Genomic DNA, 15826 nt, shown 5'->3' with positions numbered 1-15826 from the left:
AACTTCCATTTAGGACTAACTATACACATTAAAAAAGGAGCCGGCGGGGCGGGGTGGGGCCGGGGAGAAAGAATGATAAATTGCCTATCTAGTAACCTATTGCATAAAATATTCATAAAAGAAAATGTTTTGGGTACTACATGCTACAATTTTTATTACAATTCCTTATAAAATCACATGGTAATCTACATAAGTGTGACAACATAGAGGAAAAAATAAAACAATAAAATTTGATTGATAAATTTAATTGTTTAGTGATTAATGCATTTAAGTTCATAATAAACGTATAAAAATTACAGTACCCTTAACCTTAGCAAGAATTTTCCTTAAAGAACAGATTATATAGTACTATTAAATTGGTGGACCACGTGTTTTTGATTGGATGACAACTCATATATAATGGTGATTGAACATAATGTTGGTCATACTATTTCATAATTTGTTTAAGAAAAAAAAAAAAAAAAAAAGAGAGTACGGAATAAGATCAGATCAAGATTAACGGTAGACGAAGGGACCAATTTGTCCTTGAATTCCGTGCCTAGTAGTAGCCTATAATTAGCGCAAAATTTGCGATCTAAACAAAAGGTCAAAGTCTCAGAGTTCGGCATTCAAAGGCCGAGCGGAGCCACTCGAATGTGGGAGCGCCACGTATGAGTCGGTGACTAAGAACGTAACGGCCGGGTAAATAGATGACCTCATCTTAGAGTGGGACCCGCGCGCCGTTCCATTGAAAAGAAAGTAATGTCTCTGTTCCGTCTCGGAAACGTGTGACAAGAGCCGGACGGCGCGGTGACACGCCGTTACGAACGGTTACTGTTTCTCGTTTCCCCCTTTTTTTTTTTTTTTTGTCTAAAAAAAAAAAAAAAAATTTAATTTTTATATTGTTTAAAATATCAAATAAAAACAAGTAATTTTTTAATTTTATTACATCAGTGCTCTTTTTTTTTTTTTTTTTTCTCTAATATTTTGTTGAGAAAATTGAGAACCGACACTACAAAAAACTCATGATTTAGTGACGTGTCTACAATAATATTTTTTTTTTTTTTTTTTTTGTTTTTGCTCCCAAACATCACAACTTTAGTGATGTGTTAATTTTTGGGGTGGCCTGCGGGCTACCTCAGGGGTGGGCAACCCATATCAATTTTACAAGGATACAAAGATGGTCTCTAGCATTACTAAAAAAAAAAATATTTAAATTTATACTCCAGTATATATGTATATTACTAATTACATATAGTGACACAAAGTTACACAAAACATTGTATAATTGTATAAATCACAAAAAAAGTAAATTTAAATTTGAATTACAATTATTACAACATTAATGGAAAATTAGAAGAAATTTGTGATGATATTTTTGTGATACGTACCTATTTTATTTCAATACAAATAAAACTCATATAATTATGAACATTTACAAAAATAATACATAGCAAAATAACAAATCCTTTTTTTTTTCTTTTTTTTTTTTTATAAATACAAAATAAAACTGAATCTTTCACTTAATATATATTTATGGACAAAGTTTTCCTCTAAAGTGGGTTGGGGGAATTTTCTTCAACCTACTCTATAAAAGTGACATCTGTTCATTTTTTTAATAACATATGATACTCTATAAAAGTGACATGAGTTTATTTTTTTTAATAACATGTGATATGCACATATTTTTTTAATAGTATGGACAAAGTTGGAATAAATTTCATTTAAAACTCATGTGCATCTCACATGTTATTAAAAAAATGAACACATGTCAATTTTATAGAGTAGGTTGAAGGAAATTCCTCCAACCCAATTTGAAGGAAATTCCTCCAACCCAATTTGAAGGAAAACTTTGTCATTTATTTAATGCAATCAAACAAATCATTTCACGTCATGTTCACTGCTTAATTATCTCTTTCGTGTTTTGAAAGTGTTTTTATTCCTTTTCTAGACAACAATCAAACAATTGTCTCTTATTTTGCTTTCAAAAGCAAAAAATTCCCACAAATATTCATGTAAATCATACAAATGAAAAAATAAGACTCTAAATTTTAATTTGGGGGGAACTAGGGCCATTTTCAGTCCCCCCATAAATCTGTCTCTGGGTCAAGTGTCAATATCAGATACTTTGAGGGGTACAATATCACTTTTTAAACATTGAGGTTAAAAGTGCAAATAAATAAATAATTCGGGTAAAGTGTATTTTCTATGCTGAAAACTATGCAACTATACGTTAGAGTTTCATTGGAAAATTGATGGCTGATGTCAACGACAAGGGTCTATCTTAGACCAAATACAAAACTAGCAAAAGAAGAGGACTTCCAATAAATTAAGTGACTCATACACGCAAGTACGTATGAAAAACTGTAGCTGTGAGTTATGCCAAAGAAATAGAGAAGGATGATTTGGATGAACTTTGGATAAGCTAAATTAAATTCAACTTAAGTGCTTCACCAAGCAGTACTACTGCAGGTTAAACTCAAATAACCCTCAATTGTAGTTCAACTTGCTGACCTAATAGTCGCTAATTGATTGGAGTTAGTCTTCCCTAGTGTCAAGGACGACGGAACCAACATTTTCCATTTGAAATGGCTAAAGTATAAATAAGGGGTCCAATTTATTGGAATAGAATCCTCTCCGTTTTATTCATATTCGTTAAGATGATCATATCTCCCTAAATCTTTATCCTAATCATTAAAGCATTTTCAAGCTTATAATGGATGGCAAAATTAATGAAGGCTAATTTAAATGTAGAAAGGGAAAGGGTGTCCTGCTTATACTTAATTTGTAGATAATCCTCTAATTATCTTCTGCAAGATTGGGAAGTTCAGTTCGGTTGCAGTGGCAAATGGGTATCTTTTTAAATCTAAGGAGTCGTTGGGACTTGGGATCGATCCCTCTAAACCCAGGGAAGAGCAATATTTCACAGAAAGAATACAGGGTTTTGTTCAAGAACAAATTTGGGGTTTTCTCTAGCTAGCTAGGAGCTGATTTTGGGTGTTGTGAGTACGTACAAGACGTTTTGCTGGACTACAATGGTTAGTGGTGATTATATTTTTGGAACAATTGGCGAATTAGCAAGTTATACAAAATGAAGGTTAACCCTTCTCATGCCATGCACAAGTAGACCAAAACAAAAAAAAGAGAGAAAAAAGTAACCCTTCACACGCATTCATAGTCATAGATATATATGTATCGATCATTGCCCTAACTATTCTGGCCACTGCATATATGTTTTTAGGTGGAATAAGGAGTCATTTATCCCCTCTCACCCAGGCGACACCGTTGCCGCTACTATATAATATTGTTTAAAGACAAATTGAGTACTAGAAGTTACCATGAATTTGTTATTAACACACACGAGATTTTTATTCTTCTAGATCTCTCCCTCTCTCTTGAATTTCCAAGTTGCTTGCTTTTACGCTACTAGGAAATATATTCATTCTTTTCATTGTTGTTTGGGACAACATTAAAGTAAAAGGATAGTCCAAGTTAGGTTTCAACACAAATAAAATCGTCGTGTATATATATATATATTTAACAAAGTTGATGATCAATGGAGTATAATTACCCTTTTCATGTAGGATGTCCAGGCAACAATGTCCCTAAAAGGTTTCAAAAAGCTGACCCACTTGTATTGAAACACATGTTTCCTAGTGCTTTGTTTATTTTCGAAATACTTAGGCTGTCTCTTCATGTTTAGGTTGTGCCTTGCTAAACTTTTGCTAACATCAATGTTGCCCCCATCACTGCCCAATAATGTATAACAGCAGACCCACGAGCTCCCCCACTCGTGCGTTCAACACCTAGAATTCATGCAATTGTATAAGAATTGATCATTCTTTGAAATATTTCTGTTCAAAAAATGGGATTTTATATTACAGGATGTCACCCAAGCATACGGCAAAGAAGCTGCTAAGGGTCATCTTCTAAGCTACTTTCGGAAGAAAGGAAGATTATAAAAGGAATGTAAAAATAAAGGAGTCAAAGGATGATTTTGGACCAACTAATCATGATCAAGTCTTTGCAAATATTTTTAACACTTTAATAGTCATGCCAGTCAAAGTATCTATAAATCTATGATATCTTTGAATATATTTTAGGATAATTTATGATTTTATATGGATCATTTTTCTAATTCAATACAGTTGTATCACAATCCTAGTTGGCTTTGTTTGTTCAACCTTTTTTGTTTTTTAAAACAAAAATATCCACGTGCAAACAACCTAAAACACAAAACACAAAACACTCACAATATTCAAAAATATTATTTTCACCACCTTGTCTAATCTATAAATACTATGATTAAACAAAAAATCCTCTCTACAAGGTTTTGAAAGAAAAATATGATATATCAAAGAAATATAAACTCAAAAATTATTAATATAAGTGAATTAACGATGAAACAAAAAAGATGTGTAGACTAATTTAGCTTAATATTAATATACTACGCGCGTTTTGAACATGGCATCTTCTGATTGTAGGGATGAATAAACAATAAATAAATCCAAGTATATATAGGTGATCATATTTATACAGCCTTTTCGATCCAACTGTAATGCGTGAAGAAACCTTTTTTTTTTTTTTTTTTTTTGGTAAAGTCCACTTAACTCCCTCAAACTACCACCGCAATGGCTATCTACCCCCAAACTATTAATTGTAATAATTTACCCCCAAAACTATCAAAACAATGACAATGTACCCCAAATATTTAAAAAATGATGAAATTACCCTTACTAAAATAAAAAAAATAAAAAAATTTTATTTTTGTTTCAAAATTTTAAGGGTATTTTTATCTTGTTGAAAATTTTGTTGGAGTAATTTCGTCATTTTGCTAGCATTGGGAGGGTACATTGTCATTGTTTTGGTAGTTTATGGGGTAAATTGTCGTAATTGATAGTTTGTGAGGTAAATTATCATTGGGGTGGTCATTTAAGGAGGTTAAGTGGACTCTATTTTTTTTTTTTTTTTTTTTTTTTTAAGCAATGTGGGCCTCATGATCTCAAACAATAATTTCCAACTTTATTACTTAGAAGGCGAAATTCTTGACTGCGAGTAAGACGAAATAAAAAATAAAAAATAAAAGAGAAAAAAAATACTTCAAAACAAAATCCCATTTCAACTTGACTGAAAATTAGGCATAAAACAAATTATCAAGGGAAAATTCCTGGGCTTTTGGCTAATGGGCTAATTATTTAAAGAGTTTTGGGTTGGGCCTCTATGTACATTTTGACAAATCGCTTTAATTGTCAAGGCCTGCATTCATATTGGAGAACAATTTTGATGTTTTGCAGGCAACATCTGGCTCCTGTAGTTGGGCGTAGTAGAAATATACAAGCTTCACGAATTAAAATATTAATTAAACAATTGATTTATCTATTTTTACTAGCTTAAAATTTTAAAATAATTATTGATTTTAATATAATAACATAACAAAAGTCATGACGTGTTCGGCCTGATCAATTGTTGAAGGAGAGTTTAAATTCACACGTGAAATTAAGTCTATACTTTTTTTTTTTATCTCACAAGCAAATTAAGGTTAGTCTAAGTGGACTGAACACCATATATATATATATATATATATATATATATGAGAAATGTTAAGTATTCTTCTAATGTTCTCTTGGTCTTTTCCCAATTGTGATGTGTCTTTTAAAATTATCGTTGAATTTGAGATTATCATTATTAACTTTTAATCTATTGGTAATTTTAAAAGTCGCATCACAATTAGGAAGACACCAAAAGAATACTAGAAAAACACCTAATATTTTCATATATATATATATATATATATATATCCTATTGCCAAGGCATGCGTTTGCCAAGGCATGCGCGTCTGAGAATTTACAACTTTGATGGGAAATGTTGTCATTGAGGCAACATGAATGAGTGCTAGACATAAATAGCATAGAGTCTCAATATAATTGAAATTTGGAGTCCAATAAGTGTTTTAATTAGTGAGTGAAAATCAACTGTGTATTCAGGGGTCTACATGCAACTTCTTATGGTATAAAATATAACCAAGTGAGACCAAAACAATAATGTGTTTCTAAAGCAATCTCAAATTAATATTTTATTGAATCCAATATCCCGCCCATGAAATGACATATTTCACTTTTCAGCTCTTAGAAATAACTGGTTTTTTAAGCACCACTCCACTTATTACAGTCTCTACTATGCCTTCTTCTCCGATCAATCTTTTCTTCAACCACCCACATACATTGATTGCTTATGCAAAGTGCAATGCATCTTTGGGGTTGAGATTCTTCCCCAAAGTTAAAGAAAACAACAGCTACTCGATCTCCCTCTCTTTTTGGTGCTGAATAACCAGTGTCATCCATCTATGAATTAACATCTACGTTATTCCCACATATTTTATACCACGACGCATTTTCAGTAATTTTTTTTTATTAATATAATAAATTACTTAAAATATATTATGCTAATTAATATAAAATGAATGTGATAAATGAGTATAAAAAGTTACTTAAAACACGTCATATCAGATAATGTAAAGTAAATATAAGGAGAAACTTCACTTAAGTTAACTCCCGAATTAGCTAGCCACTCCCCAAATGGCCCAATTTTTTTTAAAAAAAAATATAATTTTTTAATATTTTTAATTTTGAAAATATATATTATTTTTTAATTAATTATATAGACACGTGTCAATTTGTTATTGGTGTTGACATTGCGTTCCGTCAAATTTTGAACAGAAATATCATCTTCATCTTTAGACAAACCAGAGATACTTAATGTAATAAAAAATAAATTATAAAAACAAAAACAAAATAAAGAAGTTAAATCATAGATAATAAAGTATTTAACTCTAAATATAATAAATAAATATAAAAAATAGGTAATCGGAAATATTTTATATACCCAAAGAGGTGTCTCTGTAGAGATACTGTTGCTTACTTTTCATGTGCCTATGCTGACCTCTTGTTCCTTAAGGGAGACGATAAATGGAAGCAAATGTCAGATTGACACGTGTAGTGATTAGAAATATGGTAATATTAGGTCAGCATGGTTTTTCGTGCTACTCAGAGTGGGGCTTGACTAGGCTGTCCATCTCACCATTAATTTTCATTTCTATCCACGTTGACCGCAGTTCATCACTTTCCTCAGATTAATGACACGCCACATTGTGCGCGCGTAAGGAACTTGTGAAAAGAGGTGCCGATTAGACAACTTCAACCCCACTATTTCTTACAATTTTTTGATTTTTTATTTTTTTAGGTTACATATGGTACCAAATAATCAGCCTAAAATAAAAGAACTTATATATATTTAAGAAAAAGCATAATATATTCTCTCAAATTATTATTTAATTGTTAATATTTTTAACAATATTTTTGCAAATTACTAGAAATTGTCCGTATTCTTTAATGATATTTGATGATGTGACAAATACTATATCGAGAAGTGATTATTTGACTGCTACTTTGTTTATTACCGAGTTGTGGAGAGTAAAAGACATTTTGGTTAAGAAGTCCGAGGATGAGAATGACTATATATATAAAGGCTATGGCTGTGAAAATGAATATTAATTAGGTTTGAGGAGTATTGAGGAGAGAATGTAATCTCTTGATGATGATAGTTACAATTTAATTTTGGACCCAAGGCTCAAGACAAAGCTGAACAAATTGAACAAGTGCTAGCTAGAGAATGCCCTTCCAATGTTGTTGGATTTGGGAGATCGAAGTCCTAAAAGTGGTAAGGAAATGTTTGAATCATTTGTACAAACTGTGCATACAATTCTTCCAAATGAATTTTGATTTGGACATACACTTGGGAGGAGAATCTATACATCTATGAGGAGATTTCAAGTCAGGACTTTAGCGCATTAGAATGATGGAAAGCAACTACTCTGAACTTTTGCATAGTGTCTAAAATGGCTTGAGATATATTGTTTATACCTATTACCATGATGGCTTTAGATTCGGCTTTTAGTACTAACGGTCAGATTATTGATTTGTAATAGTGGTTAGCTTTCGAGGTTTCGATTGGTGTGGTCACCAGCTCAAATGATGAATGCAAGGAGATCTGAAGAAGGTAGAGCAACAAGAGACTGGCATCACTGGGGAAGACGCCAGAAAAAAGGCCGGAAGTAAAATAAAATCTTGGGGAAGGTAATTCAAAGTATATTCCCTAACATCATGTTAAGAATAAAGTTATATATTGAATCACACCTAATGTTGTATACGAGGGATATGTGCTAGCTAGCAATACACAAACACACCTGAATAACCCATGTGAGACCAGGCACAATACATAAAATAATCAAAAAATAAAAATAAAAATTGTAGAGTTTTGATCATATTATATATATATATATATATATATATATATATATATATATATATATATATATATAGTTTAGAGCATTTTCAAAAGAATAGTCAAATTTGATTATTATGGGTGCTTTTTCATCTTTAGTATAATATGCACCTTAATTTTTTTTTTTTTTTTTTTTTCATTTAGTGTGAACAATAAATAGGTTGATTAGTCTATTCACTATTCACATTATAAACTTTGTTTATTATTTTTTTTCACTCTTCTTATCTTTCTTTCACAATCTCTTCCACACAAAATAATATTTAAAAAAAATAAAGAGTAAAATAGAGATTTTGTTAGAGTGTGTATCAAAAAATGAATAGTTAAAGTAAAAATATATACTTTTTCGGTAGCTATTTTATCTACTTCCGCTAGAGATGCTCTTATACAGTTGCTAGCTAGCAAGAATACATATTCAACTGAGTAACTATTGAGTGAAGAGGCAAGCTTACGTTGAAATAGAAGGAGGTTGAGGCTCCACTGCATGATTAGCCATTTTGGTAGGTAAAGGGCGGGCTTTAATTAAATATTGAAGTTTGCAATAAAATTCCCGGATTTGGAAAAACAACTCCTTCGAACTGCTGCAACTTTGAAACCAATAGTAGAGAGAAGGTATGAAATAATGAAAGGCCGAAGATATAAATATATAAATATAAATAAATGTATTATTAATAATAGTGCATCTGCATGCACTGCAATTCACAAAATTAGGTGAAAGGAAGAACTACGGCCATACCCTTTAGGCTTTAGCAATAGAAGAAGATCGATTAGAAACAAGTACACCATCTGACACACACCTATGTAGATCGACTAGAAATGACAAGAGAATGAGATGGGATGTTTGTCCCACGTGGGCTGGGATTCGCACGTGGCCTCAACTGCGGCCGTTGGAAGTTTATATGTTTTTTGCTTCACGCAAGCTGCTCCCCCAATTCCCCTCCTCTCCCCTTCTTGCGTGGCTTTAAAGTTTTAACAAAATTCACCACCCACACTAAATTCAACTTTTATATATATATAAAATCGCAAATATTATTAGAAAAATGAAAAACTACCCTCTCTCAAATGACCCACCACCAAAGCTTCCATTGTAGTGTTATTGGGTATATATATATATATATATTTTTGACCCATGTTCACACAAAATGGGAGGAGAATTCGAATGAATGATTTCTATTTCATAAGACGTGATCTCCAGCCAATTGAACTATCTCTTAAGAACTATTGGGTAAATTGCTATACAATTGTCACACAATTTAATTATATAAAAGTAAAAATTAGCTTTTTGATCAATATTTATTAAAAAAAATGTAATTCTAAATACTCAATTCTAGCTTATCTTATTGGGTTAATGCGGCGCGCAGTGCTCATCAATTATTATTATTTTTGTTCTTTTTAATAAAGGTTGATTAATAATTGATGATGACTGTCATATCAGTTCAGTGTTACTCTTAAAAAAATGAATATTGATTTTTTTTTTTCACATCATCTCAGTAGCAAAGTGATAGTAATATAACAGTTTACTAAATAGCACTACAAAATCAAGTCTATAAAAATAAAAAGTAAAGAGCCTTTTTTTTTTCCTTTATATATATATATATATACCCATGTCTCTCTCTCTCTGCCCCCACAAAGTTAAACACAGAGAGAAGAAAAGTAGAAAACACAGAGAAAAGAAGCAAATTTGTGTGTAAAGGAGATCGAAAAGGGAGAGCAATGATGACTGGAAGCAACGGAGGTGGGCCTTGTGGCGCCTGCAAGTTCCTAAGGCGAAAGTGCGTGAGCGGTTGCATATTTGCGCCCTATTTTGACTCGGAGCAAGGAACTGCTCACTTCGCTGCGGTGCACAAGGTGTTCGGCGCCAGCAATGCCTCCAAGCTCCTCTCCCGCATTCCGGCACACAAGCGCCTCGACGCCGTCGTCACTCTTTGCTACGAGGCCCTCTCTAGGGTTAGAGACCCCGTCTATGGCTGTGTCGGTCACATCTTTACTCTGCAACAGCAGGTGTGTTTTTTTTTTTTTTTTTTTGTTATGAAAAATCCCAACAAAAATCCAAAAATGGAAAAACAAAACCCTTTTCCGTTTTGCAGATTATGGTTGTTTGGTTTTTAATTAGTGCTTCATTTATATATATTTATTTATTTGTTTCATATAATGCCAAAAATGCTCCTAGGCTTTCTCCTTAATTAATTACGAGAAAATAGTGAAAGGGAAATTAATTTGTGATAAAGTCGTGGTATATATATATATATATATCAAGCACCTGGAAATGTAAAGTAGTATTAAATATCTTGTAGGTAGGAATGGGTCAAGGTTTCGGGCATGTGCAGACTAGTAGCTCCTTGGGAAGAAGTAAACCCAACAGGGGCTTTTTCTTGCTTTGTAAGATTTTGAATGTCAGTTTTGCTGCGTTTTTTTTTTTTTGTTTTTGTTTTTTCCAAAACGATGGTTACAATTACACCGAAGTGTATACTTTTTTGTGCAATTTTTTTCGACAAATTGCACTATACATGTAATATTGTAATCCGAGTTGGTCAAGGTTTTCACACTTATAAAAGACTGTTCGTTTGACACGTTTGTCAGTCTTAGGTACCGGTGCATTTTCTCTGTCGATCGACATGCTGACGTGCGACGATGTAGGGTTTTGTTTTCATTCTAGGGAGAGAGTACTGGTTAATCGGCAGGGTTTCTTCCTTTGGATTTTCAATAAAATTTGCGTGAATTCCATGCTAACTTGCACTTATGAAGAGAGATAATACTAGGGTTTCTTTTTATAATCTTGTTTGTAACTATTTCTAGTTTTCTAAAGAAAAAATTTTGTGAAATTCATGTGAATTTAACATGTACTATTGAGAAAGAGAGAGAGAGAGAGAGAAAGAGAAGTGGCAGCCGCCATGACCTGGTAGTGGTGGATTGCTACTAGGGGGTCTTGTTTGTTGCTTGCCGGAGCTACTAAGCAAACTTAGCAGCTCGAGAAATATACAAATATTTGTGTTTTGACTTTCCCTCTCAGTATTTATATCGTGGAGGACATATTTATATATATATATATATAGTAATCTTAATAGTGGATCCGTGATCTTACACTAAAAAATCATCTATATATATAAGCAAACTATTTCATTTCATGGGTGATGACGAACCATAAGTACTTTTAACATTTTTTTACTGGCATGAAAGCAGTACTCTAGCTACCATATGTTAGTTCCAATTATTTGGTAAATTAATTAATCTACTATTTTATTTTTGGGGGTAGAAAAGACTAAAGAGTTGTTACCTGTAAAGATGGATGAATCATATATATAATGTTTTGATTAGGGTACGTAGCCGCTATATGTGGGAAGCATTATTGGTACGTAATTATTGAGATTGCATAATCTTATGCGTGATATGATAACAAGCTTTGGCTTGTAAACATATATAACCCTTTCAAGGATTCAGGAATATTGTCTATTGCCTATGTACGGTAGTATATATGGTCACTCGCATGCTGTAATCTCATCATGATTTACAACCATTATTATTGTTTACTTTTTTCTTCACCTTTTCTTTCCGTTTCTGTGGCCCCTAATTAATTGGGAAGATAAGCACCATCACTCTCTTCTTTGCTTTAATTTGGTAAATTTCCATTACCCTCTTATTAATTAGGTCTGGAGTTGACTATACTTTATCTTCTCTCTCTCTCTCTCAAAGCTTTCACATTTGGATAAGATCTGCTGATTCCTAAATCTAGCTATGCTTTTAAAGTACTTATTGCATCATTTGATGGAGATACAAGTATATATTACCATTTTTCCCTAGCAAATAAAAAGGTATATGTACAACTGTCATGTATAATGCTTGAACACCCCCCCACCCCCCCAAAAAAAACAATTATTAAATGCAACATATTATTAATGTTGTTTAATTTATAGTCCTTAGGGCGGATAGGGTGGTAGACACAATAATAGTTGCATGCATTTAACAATAAAATGGTGGTAATTAATTTTGCTATGGATTTGTAGGTAGTGAATTTGCAGGCAGAGTTGGCGTACGTTCAGGCCCGTCTTGCTACATTGCAGCGGCTTGCTCCGGTGCAAGTGCCGCAATCTCAGAGCTCATCACCGACCAATAATCACCATTCGTCGTCAGACTTGGCACCATCCAACTATAACTTGTCCTCCATGCATTTTGATCATCATCATCATCATCCTCTGCAACCACAGGCTGCCACGTCAGCAGAGTTGGCGAGTTTTTTCAATCCGGTGGATCATGAAGAAGTGGAGGATGGGGATGTCCAAGCATTGGCTCGGGAAATCATCTCTAGGTACTTGCCCGGAGTAAGATTCCGGCCATCAAGTCCCGATCACTAGATTTTTAGCTTTTCTATTAATTATTATTAATATTATTATTGTATGTTTTAATGGCATGTTGTTTTGGGGTCCATTGGAATTGTGAGGCAAGCTGCTCTACTTAATTCGATAGATTTCAGCAACTACTCGTTTTCTCACCCCTAAACTATCATTTTCAATGTCATGACCAAAGGAAGTCGGCCTACTTCTTTAACTTCGAATATTTTTGTAAAGCTCAACCACTTAACCAAATGAATATGGTTTTTCTTCTCTCTTCTTGTTTTTTTTTTTTTTTTCTTTTTTAAATGAATGAATTTCTATTAACCAACAAAATAATACAGCTAGAACATCAGATATTCACAACCCTATTCAATTATCTACATTATCAAATCAACAGCAGCTATAAGAGCTTGCTTGCCACCACAATACAACCAATAGAAAGTGCTACGAACTCAGTCCCGAGTGTCTCACATGACTTGAAAGTATAAATTTTTTTGAGCACCCTCTTCTTACAAGCCAATTTTTAAGGGTAAATTTTAACAAAAGTTTGTATAATTTAATATCAGAACTAACCATCACATCAAGCATGTGATCAAACATAACTCGTAGAGTATATATGGAATCAAACGAGTTGCGGTTTTGTAATAAAGGCACAAAGAGGGCCACTTGTAGGCTGGTTTGATTAAAATGTTTCATATGATGTTGATAGAATAAACTGTCGTGAACGTTGATTGCAAAATTTGATAATATATTACTATTCATACGCATTTAAGTACAACAAACATAACTCGTCGAGTATATATGGAATCAAACGAGTTGCGGTTTTGTAATAGAGGCACAAAGGGGGCCACTTGTAGGCTGGTTTGATTAAAATGTTTCATATGATGTTGACAGAATAAACTGCCGTGAACGTTGATTGCAAAATTCGATAATATATTACTATTCATACGCTTTTAAGTACAATAAATCGTTGTACTTGGCCTATCTGGATTCTGGGGACTGGTTAGACCAACTGGGTCGGGGACCAGATTGGGGTGAGCTATATATTAATTGGGCTGATACTTTTATAGAGCCAGTCGGCCAGCAAGAAAGATTGACTCTTGTCTTTTCTGGTCACCAGTAGTAGACGGTACTAGTCCTAGACTCTGTTACATACAATAATGTCCCATTTCAACCGGCTACGCCCAGGCCTCAACCTGCTACAATGGCTTTCTTTTCGTTTTCAGGACTCTACAAAAAAGCAAAAAATTTGTCTAACTTTTTATTTTTTATTTATTATTATTCTTTTCTGGGGCCAACGCCTAAAGAGCAAACATGGGCTCTCAAGTATGCAAAGCTCTCTGAATTCTGCTTGCTTCTGGGCCTCCAGGGTCTGGTTTAGTTGGCTACCCACAGGCCCAAGTCTTCCAGAAATTGGCACAGGTGTAGATTGGCTGTCCTCCCAAATCCCAATCTCTATTTTAAGGGAAACGTTGAAAAATGCCTGATATTTAGAGAGAGTAAATGACATAATAACTCTTGTCAAGCTTCAATCAAATATCTCCTATGCCAAAATCAAAGAACTGAAGCCAATATATCTATTTTATTTTCTAAATTTTACTTCCAATGAAGGAGGCTATTTGACATGCTATGAGGGTTTAGATTAAAAATAATAATAATAATAATAAAAAAGGAGGTAAATTAAATAAATAAAGTGAAGTAGCATGTTTAAAATCTAAAAAATAATCTCAAACTAAAGCCCAACCCATTTCTTTTATATTTATTTATTTTTATTTTCTTTCCTCACTTCTAGTCTATTGCTTCTTGGCTCTATAATTCTTTATTTCATTGATATTTTATATGTTATATTAATATATTCACTATCAAGTGCCCGTTGATTTTAGTTGGTTGTTACGTTCATCTTACCAAAAAAAAAAAACAAAAGATTTGTGAATTATCTATCGAGAATAATATATTACTAAAGCTTGAATATAAAAATTATATTAGTAATTTACATCTCAAAAATTTAGAAAATGATTTTGAAATTACTTTTTAAATAGAGTAAAGTCCACTTATTCCCCTCAAACTACAACTCCAATGACAATTTAACCCCTCCCCCCACCCACAAAAAAACTATTAATTACGACAATTTACTCCCCAAACTATCAAAAAATGACAATGTACTGCCCTATGCTAGCAAAATGACAAAATTATTCCTATAAAATTTTCAATAAGACAAAAATACCCTTAATTTGAAAAAAAAATAATAATTAATTTTAATATTTTTGTTTTTATTTTAATAAAAGTAATTTCATCATTTTGTTAAAATTGACAGTACATTGTCATTGTTCTTGTAGTTTTAGAGGTAAATTGTCGCAATTAATAATTTGGGAGGTAGAATGTCATTAGGGTGGTAATTTGAAAGGGTTTAGTAGACTTTACCCTTTTAAATATTTAATATAAAAATTTATTATATTAATATTTTAAAATTACAAAATGCCCTTTTAACTTTTTATTGAGCCGCCTCTGCTGCCAATGCACCACAGCGGCACAGCCCCCAACCACCCCACCCCCCCCCCCCCCAAAAAAAAAAAAAACTAGGTTAATTTTAAGAACGAAAAAAAAAAGGGGGGGGGGGGGGGGGGGGAACATGGGGGAAACATTGAGATTGTCTGTCTGATTGTATTGTGTTACGAAACTTCGTTTTTACATAACCTGTAAAAGACAACATACAATTCAAGTTTGAAAAAGAAAAAAACATAAGGACCCGTTTGGATGTGCAATTTCAATAAGTGCGATTTTAAAAATTACGTTTTTAAAATCGCTACTTTTTAAAATCGTACATGCGTTTGGTAAAACATACTAAAAAGTACTTTTTTTTATCAATTGAGTGTTTGGATAACATTAGCATATAATTGCGGTTTTATGACCAAATTACCAATAAGGATAAACAAGACAAAGAGGATGAAGAAAAAAAGAGAAAAGAAAAGTTTTAATATATTTTAGGTGGGTATTCTTGGTATTTTTTTCATTCCCATTCCAAAAAAAGTAATTATTGTGTCAAATATCTTTTTAATAGAAATCGTGATTTTATTTTAAATTCGCACTTTTTCAAATAAGCACCCTCTAATCAGCTTATGGAAATCGCAGATTTTTTTGCGATTTTAAAATTTACGTTTTTAAAATCGCAATCTCAAACACCC

General features: G+C 32.7%; 1 protein-coding gene across 1 annotated transcript; it reads left to right on the top strand.

The window, feature by feature from the left end:
- The first annotated feature begins 9964 nt into the window (after positions 1–9964).
- On the top strand, positions 9965–12723 carry LBD19 (LOB domain-containing protein 19). The gene is made up of 2 exons (XM_059602911.2): positions 9965–10317; positions 12318–12723. Exons 1-2 carry the CDS (start codon positions 10030–10032, stop codon positions 12663–12665), a joined length of 636 nt encoding a protein of 211 aa, XP_059458894.2. The 5' UTR covers positions 9965–10029; the 3' UTR covers positions 12666–12723.
- The last annotated feature ends 3103 nt before the right edge of the window (positions 12724–15826 follow it).

This window comes from Corylus avellana, chromosome 6 (genome assembly GCF_965113065.1).
Source record: "Corylus avellana chromosome 6, dhCorAvel1.hap1.2, whole genome shotgun sequence".
In the NCBI taxonomy this organism is placed as follows: Eukaryota; Viridiplantae; Streptophyta; class Magnoliopsida; order Fagales; family Betulaceae; genus Corylus; species Corylus avellana.
This window is presented reverse-complemented; position numbering and strand designations above follow the sequence as displayed.

Coding starts and splice junctions, on each gene's coding strand:
- LBD19 (XM_059602911.2), top strand. CDS start 10,030: ATGATGACTGGAAGCAACGGAGGTGGGCCTTGTGGCGCCTGCAAGTTC. Junction 10,318..12,317: donor TCTTTACTCTGCAACAGCAG/GTGTGTTTTTTT, acceptor ATGGATTTGTAG/GTAGTGAATTTGCAGGCAGA.